This window comes from Orbicella faveolata, unplaced genomic scaffold, assembly GCF_042242905.1.
Source record: "Orbicella faveolata isolate gen_17 unplaced genomic scaffold, um_ofav_v1 contig_34, whole genome shotgun sequence".
Taxonomy (NCBI): domain Eukaryota; kingdom Metazoa; phylum Cnidaria; class Anthozoa; order Scleractinia; family Merulinidae; genus Orbicella; species Orbicella faveolata.
This window is the reverse complement of record NW_028301563.1, coordinates 32802457-32816789: the sequence shown is the minus strand read 5'-3', so window position 1 is coordinate 32816789 and position 14333 is coordinate 32802457. Positions and strand designations below refer to the sequence as shown.

At 38.4% G+C, this 14333-nt stretch overlaps 1 protein-coding gene across 1 annotated transcript; it reads right to left on the bottom strand.

Moving 5' to 3' along the window:
• On the bottom strand, window positions 1-13223 carry LOC149105834 (uncharacterized). Its single transcript, XM_089271549.1, has 18 exons — window positions 13044-13223; window positions 12422-12777; window positions 9891-10055; window positions 9212-9322; window positions 8704-8829; window positions 8246-8342; window positions 7807-8025; window positions 7299-7675; window positions 6855-7025; window positions 6492-6602; window positions 6181-6297; window positions 5632-5722; window positions 4406-4777; window positions 4133-4258; window positions 3538-3660; window positions 3184-3318; window positions 2100-2333; window positions 1-1344 (listed from the first exon to the last, which is right to left on the bottom strand). Exons 1-18 carry the CDS (start codon window positions 13168-13170, stop codon window positions 1001-1003), a joined length of 3402 nt encoding a protein of 1133 aa, XP_089127675.1. The 5' UTR covers window positions 13171-13223; the 3' UTR covers window positions 1-1000.
• Window positions 13224-14333: the final 1110 nt, after the last annotated feature.

Genomic DNA, 14333 nt, shown 5'->3' with positions numbered 1-14333 from the left:
TTATTTTCACCCTGCTCTATTTTATTGTTACAAGCTTTTATAACGGTGTGCCTGACACGTATTTATTTTCTACGTTAGCACTCTCAAAAGACAATTCATAATTACTACAAACAAAAAAAAACACAAAAAAAATCCTTACTCTATTATACTTTCTCAATATCCTTTTTCTAAATCCTTTACTTGAATAAAATAAGAAATCAAAACCAGCTGGAATCCTGTAACTTGCAACTTATCCTGGTATGATGTTCGTGGAATTCAATCAATTGAAACTCAGCATCAAGATTCTCCTTCTTAAGGGATAGTTTCACGGTTCAGCGCGTGTACAAGTTGTAGCGTGACTATAAACTACTACCTTGTTCATTTTTTTTACTGAGCCACATGTAGTTCAGCAATTACAGACTATAATTTGTGAAACCAGAAAGACTGATGCCCAAATTTTATCAAGATGTCAGCGGATTTATCAAGCAAAACTTCGAATTCAGTTTAGTCAGTTAAACGTTAAATTTTTTCATTCGGCGGCTAAGGTCTTACTCTGGACACACACACACGTTATCTACTTTTATTCGATTGGTGGATAAACAATAAAGGTATTAATTAAAACACAGAGTAAGAAATTCTAATGAGAAACATTACTGCTATCACCGTGTTACTGTGACTGAGGGGAAAGTCTGAAAGGAAATTCAGTTCTCGCAGAAGTCAGTAGCTCGGCTACCGTTAGAGCTTGTTATAACACGGAGCCATGAAACTATCCTTTAATGGCAATTACCAAACAAGTAAGCCGCTCAAAGTAAACTGTTTATCTTCGACTAAGGATACGTGACTACTCGATTTTGTACTAACCTATTGATTGACATATCATCGGTGATATTGAAATTTTCTGATTATATTGCGCTTCTATAATTTACTAACAGTTTCTATATATACTTGAATAATTGCAAAGGTTTAGTTGCTCTGTACAGGGTGTGTGTAAAAAACTAAGACTGCAAGCTCCGCGATTTCTTCAGGTAGTTTCATAGAAGACTTCGACTTCGTCAGGTCGGAAATTGCCACTACCCGCCAGGAATGATTGAGCAAAGGAGGATCCATAGCTGTTGCCAGGTGGCGGGCTGTAGGTGTGTCCAAGGTTATAGGCGTATGAGTTGGTTTTTGATGCAGCGTTGTTGGCAATGTAAATATCGTGTCCTCCTCCAAATGTTGGTCCATAGGAAGAGCAGCTGTAGATGGAATATCTTCTCCGATAACTATACTGTCCTGTTTGATCCAGCTTTAGTGGCTGCCAACCAGGCTTGTTAACCAATGAGAAGAGAAAGGCTGCTGAATCGTAGTGCCAGGAACAACTGTAACCTAATTTGAAATACACAATGGAAAAAAAAGTCCAACATCAATGATGTTTACTGACACTTTGGACAGTTTAGTAACGACGCATTACCGACAACGTTAATTTGATTGGCCCGCAAAATTTGACTATTATTCCTGGCTCGGCATTATTTCTTGTAGTGTTAATCTTAAGTTCTCCGGTTCCTTTATGTTAATTGTCTCCTAAGTTTTTAATAATTTCAATTCTGGGGTAAGCAAGCCCGGTGCGAGACTGGAAACAGCTGCCCCAGTTCCAGACTGAACATGATCTCCACGCCCTGTTTTATAAATTAATATCGAGCTTTAAAGCTGTCAGTTAGCCAGGAACACCATGCCATATAAAAATGCAAGTGTTTCTATCGGCCTGTTTGTCTCGATGAGTTATCCAGAAAATTCTTAATATCATTGACTTATTTGCCTTTTTTGTTTCCTTGCTTAATGATTCGAAGCGGTTGTACCGCTTCCTATAAAGTTCTTCCATCCCGATATCTCTCTAAAACCGTCACGAATCAGAAAAGAGGCACGAAAACACAGCAAGTAATACACCATGGAAGTAAGATAAGGCATTTTGTTAATAATTTTCTCTAGCACTTAACTATCCCACATCATATTGTAAATATTTCTTTTTTTTAATTCTTTTTAAAACTCGTTTCCCATATTTCTCCGTGACCACTACTGCGAAATATGATCACAGCTGACTCACAGCTTGTCTGTGATAAGATGAAATTGATCATGTCACTTACTCCACGAGAGACTTGTGTATCCTCCAAAAATATATTTCCCAACACGGATGATTGTGACAGTTGGACCTTTGCCGTCACAGTTTGAATGGAAGGTATAGGAAGACCAGCCATTTACAGTTGCCCGGTAACAGCGATTCCAGTAAGAGGATTGGCGAGTCACAGGCTTCAACCATTTATCCAGCCATGTCAAAAAATTCCGGCTGTTTCCCACAATTCTGGAATATTTAAGACCCGCTGCAAAAATAACATATAAGAACGTTCTTTGGATCAATTTTGTACTTAGCACTTGTTTTGGTGGACTATGTTGAAAGTTGGTTTTGCTAAGAACAAATATCACTGCCATCTTCACCAGTTATAAGATGACCATCATTGCTTGCAGCGTAAATGTGACGCTAACTAAACTGGATGCACTGTTTGTTCGGAAAGATATTTTATATGTGGTGGTTATATTCCACCGTGCGACTTAATTTTTTTTTTCCTGGAATATCTCGTTTTAAATTTTGGGTCGCAGTGATCAATACTCTTAATAGATGATTTTAAATCCTGAACAGGAAAATATTCGGAGAGTATTTATCAGGAAAACGTAATATCATTACCAACGCTCCGCGCCGACGTCAGAATTCTCAATGGAAAAACCAGCGGCAGATAAAGTCACGAAATTTGACAGCTTTTGTAAATATTGAAATTTTGAAAAGTGTTTTTAATTGTTTAAGTCCACGTGGGCTCTTTTAGCTCCACACCCCACCCCTGTCCTTTCTAAGTGTTGTTAATGTCAAAGCGTGCCGTAGTAGCGAGGAGATAGCAAACAACATTACTGCGTCGTGTCCTTTTTTTTATTTTCAGCAGTAAGTCCTTCCAATATGGCAAACTGATCCAAGATGGAAAGGAGAATTCTGATTGGTTCCCTAATTAGTTTGGTGTATTGCTTTTCTTGAAAACAGTTTTACAAAAGAAAGTAGTTTGTTGGGTTTGACGAAGTCTGAGGTTTTTGATTGCTTTTTAGACATCATGTTTGGTGGACAATTTGAGCTTAATTCTAACTTCTTCAGCCTGAATTGAAGCACAATTAACATGAAATACTCACCTGGCGCAGATGACCTGCAAGTTTTCCCATCTCCCGTGTAAGGTTGGCTACACGTACATGTGTAGGATGCTACGGTGTTTGTACATGAAGCTAAACGGTGGCAGTCGTGTGCGCCGCTGACGCACTCATCGATGACTGGGGGAATAAGAAACACGGCAAAGTTAGTAAACAAACATAAATTATGTTGTGCATGTTCACCAAAAGTGCTCTATATGTTCTTGAGTAAGGTGTTTTTGTTCGTATTGATGTAAGTATTACTTTATGATAGTACGTCGGAACTCATTTCGCAGTGTTGTTGTTGTTCTTGTTTTCAACTGATAACTTTGTAGTTCTTGTTAAGTGAAAATAACTTACCAGTGCAATTTTTGCCATCGCCCGAATATCCAAGTTTACATGCGCAAGTGTAAGATCCACGAGTATTGTTACAAACAGCATTCACACCACAGCTATGGGAATTTGAAGAGCACTCGTCTATGTCTGAAACAAGATTAAAGGATTAAATATGGATAAACGTTGAGTAATCGTTAGTCTGACCATTTAACCAAAGAAGCAAACAGCTTGAGGACAGTCCGTCGAAAGTTTATGGTAAGCACAGTATCTTTTAATGAACACGATTGATTTATTTTACTTTCCACAATCTCTGTTCATTCTTAGCTTTTGAACAATTTTTATTACCAAGGTTCTAAGCCACTGGCGCCGGCTTCGAAATTGTTTAAAAAATTAAAGTTATTACGGGGTTACACTCTTCAAGTTCTCTAGCACTATTCTCATTGCACAAGAGCGGTTGGTTACAGTTTTTTCTTAACCCGTCAATGCAGGACAAATTTCATAGTTGTTGAAAATAAAGTTTGTGTCATTACATTCAGCATCAACATCAAATTTTTTTTAAGCTGGCGGGAGGGAGGTGGGGGGAAGAAGTTGTTTGTTTGTTTGTTTGTCTCTTACGTACCGTTGCAAGTTTTTCCGTCCCCGGTATATCCAGCTCTACACTTACAGGAATATGAGCCCACGGTATTCACACAATCTGCTTTCATGTCACAGTTATGAGTGTTGGTAGTGCACTCATCCAGGTCTGCAAAATTACATTTCAAAAAAAAAAAAATTGAAATGGATATCAAATAAATAATACTAAAACGAATTATTTTGAGAATTAACCATAGATCCGGTTTGAGTGCGCAAGATGATCCTACAATTTTTTTCAAAAGTAGAGATTTATCATTTGTAAAACAAGTAAAGTTGAAGCAGTTATCACATGGCACGTCATTCCAAGTGTATCTATGCCTCACGCCAAGAGTGTGCACACAGTTTTCGTTGTTCCAGTTGTTTGGTTGCTTTGGAGCCCAGAACCTAAAACTGCTAATTTCTTTGTTTGTCCACACAAAAGAGCCTTCAACACTGCGGTCATTCAGCCCTATCCATGATCTATCGCCAGCATGACGGTGCTGAATAAATACGTTTTCCTCCTGGTTGTGCACTGTAACCAGATCAGAGTTCATCTCAGAACAGTTTGACTCAGCAGTCAACCATGTGGCGCATGCGGGGCTTGATAAGTAGCAATAACCACCAAAGTAAGTCCATCCGGGCTGGCAAATGTCTGCAGATATAAACAACAATAAATCCATATAAAGTAAGAGAAATCATTAAGAATGTCTCGAGTGTTTTTAAAGGAAATAGTTGCTTGTCATATTTCTGAAAAACCTCCACATCTGTTGGCATTTTACTCCTGACTGAAACATTGGACCTCGTTTGTTATGAAATCAACTTCTGACCATCAAATGTGCAAAAAACTTAGGCTGATACGATCTTATTTTTAAAGGGGCTCAGTCTCAGGGAGGCGCGGTGGCCTCATGATTAGTGCGCTCGCCTCCGGATCGAGCGGTCCGGGTTCGAGCCCTGGCCGGGGTCATTGTGTTGTGTTCTTGGGAAAGACACTTTACTCTCACAGTGCCTCTCTCCACCCAGGTGTATAAATGGGTACCGGCGAACTTAATGCTGGGGGTAACCCTGTGATGGACTAGCATCCCATCCAGGGGGGAATAACTATACTCCTAGTCGCTTCATGCTACAGAAACCGGGATAAGCTCCGTCCTGGTGGGCCACTTGCCTCGTATGCAGACGTTAACAGTCACAGTATCTTGAGTTATTTTTGGCCACGTAAAAAATTACCATTAAATTGGAGGAAACCTGAAAATCGTCGCATACTAAGATACAGACTTCAAAGAAGTAATAATAAACAATCAAGGAACAAGGATGGCCAGAATGGAGGTTAACACGGATTGCAAACGACGAACTTGAAATATTTAACCTAAACATTTCAAAATGGGCAAACCGCGACGTAGCTCTTTTAAAAAGCATAGGAGATAGAAGTTACTAAAATATGAATATCAAAAGAGCTAAACTACTGATCTTGAGAATAGTAAAATTAAAAATGAATTATTTTGTCCGTACCTGACAGGACAGTGTATGAGATAGACAGTGGATCATACTTTGTGTCATACAACTCTTTTAAACAAACTCGTACACCGGTCTTATTGATGTACTGCAAAAAAAGAACAAATATAATCGGTGGTCTTCGGCTGAACTTTTAGTCCAAAAGATAATTTTCACTTCGTTTCCGGTAATATTCTGAATATTTAATCATGGGAAGAAAAAGCAAACTCATACCTCCCTTGGGTTTTTGTTCTGGTAAGACATATCAATATCAAATAATTGCCTGTAGTAGATATTCCTCAACTTTCTGTACAACATGAAATTAATGTTTTGGCGATTATGACTTCAGCTGTCTTGGAGACGCCATCTTGGATTTTACCATTTCCCCGGCATTCAGTTTGATGGAAAATAACGGATGTAAAAGGGTACGATACCAATTCTGCATTGACGTTTACGAAAATTGCAAGAAACCAAGAACTCTTTCAAATAGACGAGATTTGGTTCGACTGGCGTGTCAAAAATGCAGTTGCTTTGGAAATGCCTAAAGAAGTGAAGAAACAGAATTACCTCCACCCAAGCAGTTATTCCATTGTGTACTGGTTGTCGATTTCCACCGCTAGACGAATGGTTCGCGGAAACAAACACATTCGGGGTGCTGTTGTACTTTTTAGTAAAGCGGATATCCTAAAGAAAAACTCTCATTAAGTAAGCGGGGTGTTATTCACCTTTGACCACTAGCAAACTGAATTTTATATTAACCTACTAAGTGAGTATTGTTTAAATTGACGTTGTTCTGTAGGATCTGTACACTAACTCTTAAAATTTTTAAAAAAAGTAATTCTAGGCAAGCTCTCTAGTAAGACGGAAAAGATACCAACCTTGCAGTACGCATTGTTGTAATCTGCTGGTGGATTTTGAGCGTTAGCAAAATAGACTGAACTATGTTCTGTAAAAAGAGGCTTGTGGAGAGAAGAAAATGCCAACCATTTCTAAAAGAGAAAAATGAATAAATGTTAACTAGAAAATTGAGATGGAACTAGTATTTTTTCGAAAAATAAAGTGAGACAACCATAAGCAAACGTCTAAATCAAGATTATATTTCTTATTAATATGTGCCGATGTTAAAGTATGCTAGAGACTTAGCTAGCAATGCTAAAAACCAGTGTTAAGTGGCTGAAGTAAGTGATAAGGATCTCTCAGTATCTTATGTTTGGTACATAAAAAAAGGTGTAGACACTTACAGTATAAACATCGTCGTGAGATCCTGCGTAGTTCTGAAGCTCTCTCAAACAAACTTTAAACGAGGATTGCGTGACGTCTTCAATCCACACACTGGCAGCGTCACGCTTGAGTCCTGCACGATAGTGCGCTGCGGTAACAAACACTGAAGGTACTATCACTGGAAACTTTCCCTGCATAGAAAACAAACAAAACACAAGTTGTTACTGTTGATGTTCCTCTTACTCATGCTACTCCTGTTGTTGTTACTTTAGTACTGTTTAACATTAACGAAGATTTGAAAATCTAGAGATGGCTAATGCTCTAATGGCTAAGTGATAGGTGACATTTTAGGTCCATTAGTCCAAAGGAAATCATATCATATTGAAATAAATCCGATAACTGTAAGCTATTCGAAATTATTCTTCGGGAACTTGAGTTGTAAAATGAAACAAGAAAGTACCTACCGATGGAAAATTGACAGATTTACAAGTCGTTCCAGTCCACCATTCTGATATCCGTACTTCCCCGGCAACACCACCAACTGGAGCCCCTTGGTACGCCATCCAATCAACTGTCACGTTAGCTTTTGATTTCCGCTCATTGTAGCCTGCCGCCATCACACACGCAGTGAATCGATCATAACCGACATTCTCAATCCACGAAACAGCGGCATCATGTACGTATGACTTGTCGCTGGTGTCAATATGATTGACAGTGATCTGGACTTCAAGTGGTTTGTCAGGATAAAACACATAAGGCCTAAGGCGAATTACTTCACAATGAGAATATCCGAGTGAAGGAATGTGTGGCATGTGACGGCGACCTCGCTGGAAGGGAAATCCTTTTAAAAAATAACAGTACAAAACACTGATAAGTACAAACGATTTAAACTTCCCACGTTTTTTTTTTTATCGTAATCATCATCATCCTCTTGGACATCGCCATAAATTTCAGAGTAAAACAGTTTCTAACCTTCACAACTACCAGGGTGTTGCACAGAGAAATTCAGTCGCTGAATGCACATTTCCTGTCGAAACAAACACTCATTGTCGTATGTTGTGCCATTTGATGAGCAGACTGGTTCTTGGTAGGATGGACAACTGTCAACAGCAACGCAGCGAGCATCATTTGGTCCAAACGCTTTACACAGGCAGTGATAATAACATGTCACGTCGATGCAAGGATCCAAGTCTGGCAAGACATTTAAACAATTGTCACGAAACGATCTGATGTTCTAGTACACACTTGCTTGATAGTTATCCACACTTCTGCCCTCCCAGTGTGGGTTTGCAAGCTTTTACAAAGATTACTGCAATGAGCAACATCGCAGAGGGGAAATGTGGATACAGGAAAGATAATGTTAAATATACCGAATGATTTTTCTATCTCCAGACGGAATCTTTTTGCCTACCTCCAGTGACCATGTAGTCGACAGTGATAACATCTTTATTGTTGGCGTCGCTGTTGTAATTCTTCACACACACTTGTGCATCAGTTGTAGATGTATGCTAAATAAAATCAAAGATGAATTAAACCCGGCCTGGTTCAAGTTGCTATACCGCCCGATTAGTTTTAAAGAACTCATATAAACGAAAGTTACAGTGAAACTGAAATTGCTTTGAAACGGCCCCCAAAACAGCATAGAAACACAAGTAACAAACAGAAGAGTTTAAGTAATTGTTTTTATTGAAATTTGTTTCCATATCTCGAGCTGTTATATGCGATTGTTACATTCCCATACAAACTGTTATATAAACGTTATTACGCAATGTCATATAATGTTCACGGGTCCCGAGGAACTTGGGATATTTGTGCTGTTATCTGAGTGTTTGCGAAAATCACACAAAGATCACAAGAGGTATTCCTTACCTCAACCCAACCGGTGACAGCGTTACAACGTGACCCAGAAAGGTTACCATTGTTGTTGTTGTCAGTGCGTTTTGGCGTCACTAACACAACAGGACGAGCATAAAATGGTTTTGTGAAGTTTACTGTCTGCAATGTAAAAGAAAAAAATTATTTAATATCGACTGTATATCCGCGAGTCTCTTTTAGAGGTAAGGTTGATAAATAATCTGTATTGGTATTTATAATACGCTGATTCCAATGTTTAGATTCCAAACAGAGCAACTTTATTTTGAACAAGGGAAAAGTATGTTTGATCGATCAATTGATCACCGAAGATAAAATTGGGTCTCAGAAACTATTTATGACAGGTTTTGTGGGTCCACAGGTCAAATAGTTCCATGTTAACAGACAATTTTAACTTCCTGCATTGTTACGAAAGCATTGCTGTTGTTGCCCTTTTGATGCCCTATTATAAAGAGGATTTAGATAAGAAACAATAATGCCGCGGGCTGGCAATGATTATTCTTACTTGACAGAAAGCGTAGTTATCCTGATCAGATGGTGAGTTTGTATTGGTAAACACGAGACTGTCGGTTATGGTAAAATTGTCAACACTCAGATTTTTGAACGCCATCCAATTCTGCAGAAGAAATAAAAGATATTGTAGTTAAAACCTGCCAATTATTAAAGAAATAAAAACATGCACAATTAGGGACTATTTTAACCAACGTACAAGAGTACATGAAATTATCGGCAAGATACGCAAACCGAGTAAGGTGTTGATAATTTGCCTTTTTTCAGAGAAAAAAAATCTATAAAAGAAGCAACTCTCCTTGTGTATGCATTCAACTGCTTCCAGTCAACGGTTCCTAACACATGATTTCTACAAGTCGCTATAGGTTTATCAAAGAGCTACCAAAAACATATTTTCTTTGTATTATTTTCTTTCGAAAGCCAACGATTTATGTTTTATAATGGTACAAAAAAGACACATCTTCAGTTGAACAGCTTGAAAATGGAAGATGATCGGGCACGTCAGATGAGAAGTTGACCTTGGAAAATCGTAACGCATGTAAATATTTTACAATACTGTTCTTTCTTCAAGGGTCATCATGATTTTCATTCAACTTTGACGAAGTGTATATCTTTGGCAGAGTCTAGTTCATTAGACTGACGACTGACAGAAAACGAAATTTAAATTTACTCACTATCTTTATGCCTTTATGGGGTCCATCGAAAATCTTTGCTTCTCTGAGACAAATTTTGAAATTGTCCACGCGCAACTCCTCCACCCACACGGCCATGGCATCTTGAGGTCTCTTGGGAACTTGGTGACTAGCAGTTACAAATATGGTTGGTGGAGTCGAAAACCGCTGAAATGAAATAATGAGAGAAGTTAAGATTAGTAAATTAAGGGAGTGAGTGGGTGAATGACCGAATGAACAGATCAGGGAAAAGAAAATGACCGATAATGGGAGAATGAGTCAATACTTGATTGAGCCTTTCAAGGTTCTTCAACTTACAGACATTTTGAGATTGCAACAGATCTTTTGAAAAACTGACGGAACGTTTGAGATAGTGAAAATACAGAATGCCTCAAATAACAAATTAATATTCAAAAGTGAGTCACGAAACCCGCTACACGCTGCAGAAAGTGTAAATGTTTTCACAATGAGAGCCCGCCGATGACATTTTAATAATTCAAAAGGAGAAAACTACGCTTAAGTCCAAAAACCACTAATCAGCTTATTGTTTTCGGTTTTGATCTTTCGCATTAGGAACATTTGTGTTGGATGAGGAAAAATAATCTTTGTAGTTAGTCTCAATTGATAAGCGCTTCTTAAATTCAACAAATTTCAAGATAGTAACATCATGTTTTTCGATTGCATTGAAACAGTTTTCTGTTTAGGCTTAGCCTTATGTTGCTTGGCAACCTTTGAATTACAGTTGTTTTACTTGAGGCAACCTCTCATCAAGAGAGGCGGCTCTTTAGTGTATTTCTTCAGTTATTGAGAAATATCCCGAATTTAAATATTTATCCCCTGACGCTATTTGTTTCCAATACTTTCTGCTGAGCTATCACGCTATATTTTAATGGTCAGCGTTTGCACAAGTCACGTTTGAAAAAGGCAGATGATTGACAAGTTTCAGTAAAGAAGATTGATTACCTGACTCGTGATTTCCACGTTAAATTTCACGCGAGAAACCGATATCGCACAAATCGCGAAGTGAAACCAGAAAGCATTCACTGGTATTCAACAACGTTGAGCAAACAGTTTTAAGTAAGAACTATTTTACACTAAAATTAAAATTTGAATACCAGCCAAATTTTCAGTGTTCAAGTTCTTCGAAAGAACATCGAGTCAAGAATAAAAAGTCGAAATGTATTTCTCGTAGCAGAAAAGCTTACCGATCGAGAACTGCCGTTGTACCAGATTGGAAGTTGATAGAAATATTAACTGGGGAGTTGTTGAACGATGCCCCAGTTAAGACGTAGCACTAAATGGAAACTCAGCCAGCTTGTTTGACATCCTTCGTCGTTTTTCCAGACGCTGTAACTTGCAGTTGAATCTGGGTTAGCGTGACCTTTAAGCTCCGAGATTTTAGGCGGATGAAAGTCGTCGCGTAGGCTTTGAGTATCACTGTTTTATGGCCGCTTGAGTTTGTGAATTTGCCATCCAAGTACGCGGTTGAAGCGATGTCCTTCGTCTACTTTGCAAGTGTATTTCGCCGCGTGGAACCATCTTGTTTATACAAGATATTTTGATGTTGGTTTCTTAACTGGAGTGGGGATAACATGATACCAGAAACATTAATTGTGACCCTTATGGGATGGCTTACATACTCAAAATGAAGGCTGTGCTGTAGCTGTGCTTTTCTTTGTATTTGGTGAGGTAATGTTCCCCTTGAAAGCTGCCATTTCGTCTTCTACATATGTCACAATTGGCACTGGAGCTTCTTCGGCTGCTGAACTTTGCTGTGTGGATTTCCTTAGTTTGATTCGGCCATTTTCTTGTCCAAGCCCTTATGGTTTTGTCGTTTTCTGGTACTCGGAATCGTAAGCGGCTTCTTATATCTCTCTAAAAACTTGTACTTCAGTTCAAAGCAGGGAGAAACTTCATTTTTTCTTTTAGAAAGACTTGTGGTTGTTTTTAACTCCGTAGATTGTGGCATTGATTTTGCAACACGATTAAAAGGTCACTTTTTTTTTTGTCGCACCAGTGAACGATCACGCAAACTCTCGTTTGTAGAGCCGTAATTTCACGCTAAATACCTGGCCTTGGTAACCAAGACCGGCGCTTTTGATGCTTTAAACAACCTCGTTACATAAAGTAAAGCTCATTTCCGTACTAATTTCTTAAAAACTATTAGCAACTTTTTGACAAATTCTGCACACAAAAGCGACTGGCAAACCGTTTTAGGTAGTTTCTGCCAATATTTGGCAACTTTTTGGTAATTATTTGTATGTCTTTTTTGCATTTTTGAGGAATTTCTGAGTGTATGGCCAAGTTTAATTCTTTGATCTACTATTTCTACACACTATTTCCTCATCTTTTGTCATACTGATTAGATTAACTCGTATACTGCAATCATATTTTTAGGGTTAACTGACGATATTATTATTTTGTATTTTGTATTTTTCTTTGTTACGTCCACATCCACAATCGAGGCTCCCTTTTTCATGAAATTTTTATATATCTCTTTACTTTCTAAGCCACTTAGCAAAACAAATTCTAACCTGCTGGAAATCGATTCTCTTGCATTCCGTTCCAGTTGTCCAAGAGTTTAAGGATGCGGTGCCAGTTTGAGATCCATGCGGTTTCGTTTCAAACGCAAGATAGTTTACCTCACTGGACTTATTTGAACCGTTAGCAAATTCTAAAACACAGGCTGTAAATTCACTCGCTTTAACATCTTCTACCCAGACTGCAGCGCCGTTCCGAGGGGTTTGGCTCTTCACGGTATGGCCAACTGAGGCGAGAACCGTTACTTGCTGTCCGCCGTAAAATGGCGTTTGGAAATAAATCTTCTTACAACCGAACAGCCCTGGTGAGCTTGTTGTTACGTTTTCTTTTCCGGCCTTGAATCCGAGTGCTGTAAGGGAATAAATAAAACTTTTTTCTTCAAAATGATCGCACTTACAAAGTTTTAACTGAATGCGCAGCCGATATCCTAGGAATGGACATGTTGATTGCTTTAGAGAGAGATTTAATTCTCAATTTCCTTGATCTGTGCGCCCCTCCCCCATCTTTCAGTTCGCTTCTTCTCTGATCAACAAGACATAAAAACGCCTGAGCTTGCCGTGAGAAGTTGAATTAAGGTTTACATTCAGAGAATGCAACTGAGAGTAGATACCATACCTTCAGTGGCTGGAGCGCCCAGGCAAATCATCAAAAAAATGAGAAAGAAGTGCATCGCGTATGGGTGCTCAGACGACATCTTGTTCCGACTGAAAGGGAACTTCACTCTCATGCACATTATAATCATCACAAGGGCAATGCGTGACTGGAATGTACCTGTTAGGACATGTCGAATTATAGGATATTAACAAATTTTAAACAGCACGTTCACAAAAATGAGTTATCTTAGGGGTGACGCATGTAAGTGACGAGGTTGAGGATGACAGGCACAGGGAAAATGACCAGTGTAAAAAAATATGACGGATTCCTTAGAAATTGACGATACTTCTCCTATCCGAGGAGCGTAGTTTATTCCATCAATTTACAATACAATAATTGTTTTAAATAACACTGTACTGATCATTATCGCTGTTGCTTTGTGAATGAAAACTACCGACCCCACCCCATGTCCCCTCTCCCCAGTCCCCAGCAGTGCCCCCGTATCCTCCACAAGAATCCAAAATTAACTTAATCAAATTTTCCAGTTTGAACTTTACACATTTCAATTCTGATCGATTAATGTTCGGTTTTCGCTTTTCTAATTTATGCTTTTCAGTTCATTTCAATTTTGAATTGTTTTTATGGAAATTTGATTTCAACCCCGTTATAGAGGGAATTATGTCGGATTTTAGCTTATGTTTTCAAAGAGGAAAACTCATAAAGTAAAGAGATTTGAAAGCTTCGTAGGCGTTCTCTTCCATCATTTTCTTGTATAGATGATAAAATCATCTGAAAAGGGCCGCAAGATATTTTCGTCAGAGTCGTCATTTATTTTGCTGTGTTAAGACTCGCTTTGTTCTTCCTGTTCTTAGACCTGCTTAAGTTCTTCGGTTGTTCTGAATTATTGTTTGAACACGCCAGGTCATTACATTAGAAGATGGGTCTCAATTGATTGACGTATTTTTTTTAGCTAATTTGGTGATTTGCCAGTTTGTTCATTTTAGGTTTTAGGTTTTTTTTTTTTTTTTTCATTTTGACCGAGTCTCGTTTTCTTTTAATTTAGATCGAAGCTAATGGCGGAATTTACCATTACCTTCCTCTGACGCATTTTGTATTTTGTATTTATTGAAAGCTTTTTTGTAAAATCTAGTTTCAACTCTGCTAGAAATGTGGACTAACTTTATTTATATGCAATCGAACTTTCCGTAACTGGTGACCTTCAGTGGAGCCACTAATAAACAATTGAGCTGTGACGAGAGAGCTTATGCAAGGTTAAAGATTCAGTGTTTGTATGTATCTGAGACAATCGCG

Bases quoted from the DNA above. Each gene is read 5' to 3' on its own strand.
- LOC149105834 (XM_089271549.1), bottom strand. From the start codon at position 13,170: ATGATTATAATGTGCATGAGAGTGAAGTTCCCTTTCAGTCGGAACAAG. The intron at 7,026-7,298 runs GTAGGTACTTTC...TTTTCTATGCAG, and splicing joins AATCTGTCAATTTTCCATCG to GGAAAGTTTCCAGTGATAGT. The intron at 5,723-6,180 runs GTAATTCTGTTT...CTTTTTTTGCAG, and splicing joins GAATAACTGCTTGGGTGGAG to TACATCAATAAGACCGGTGT.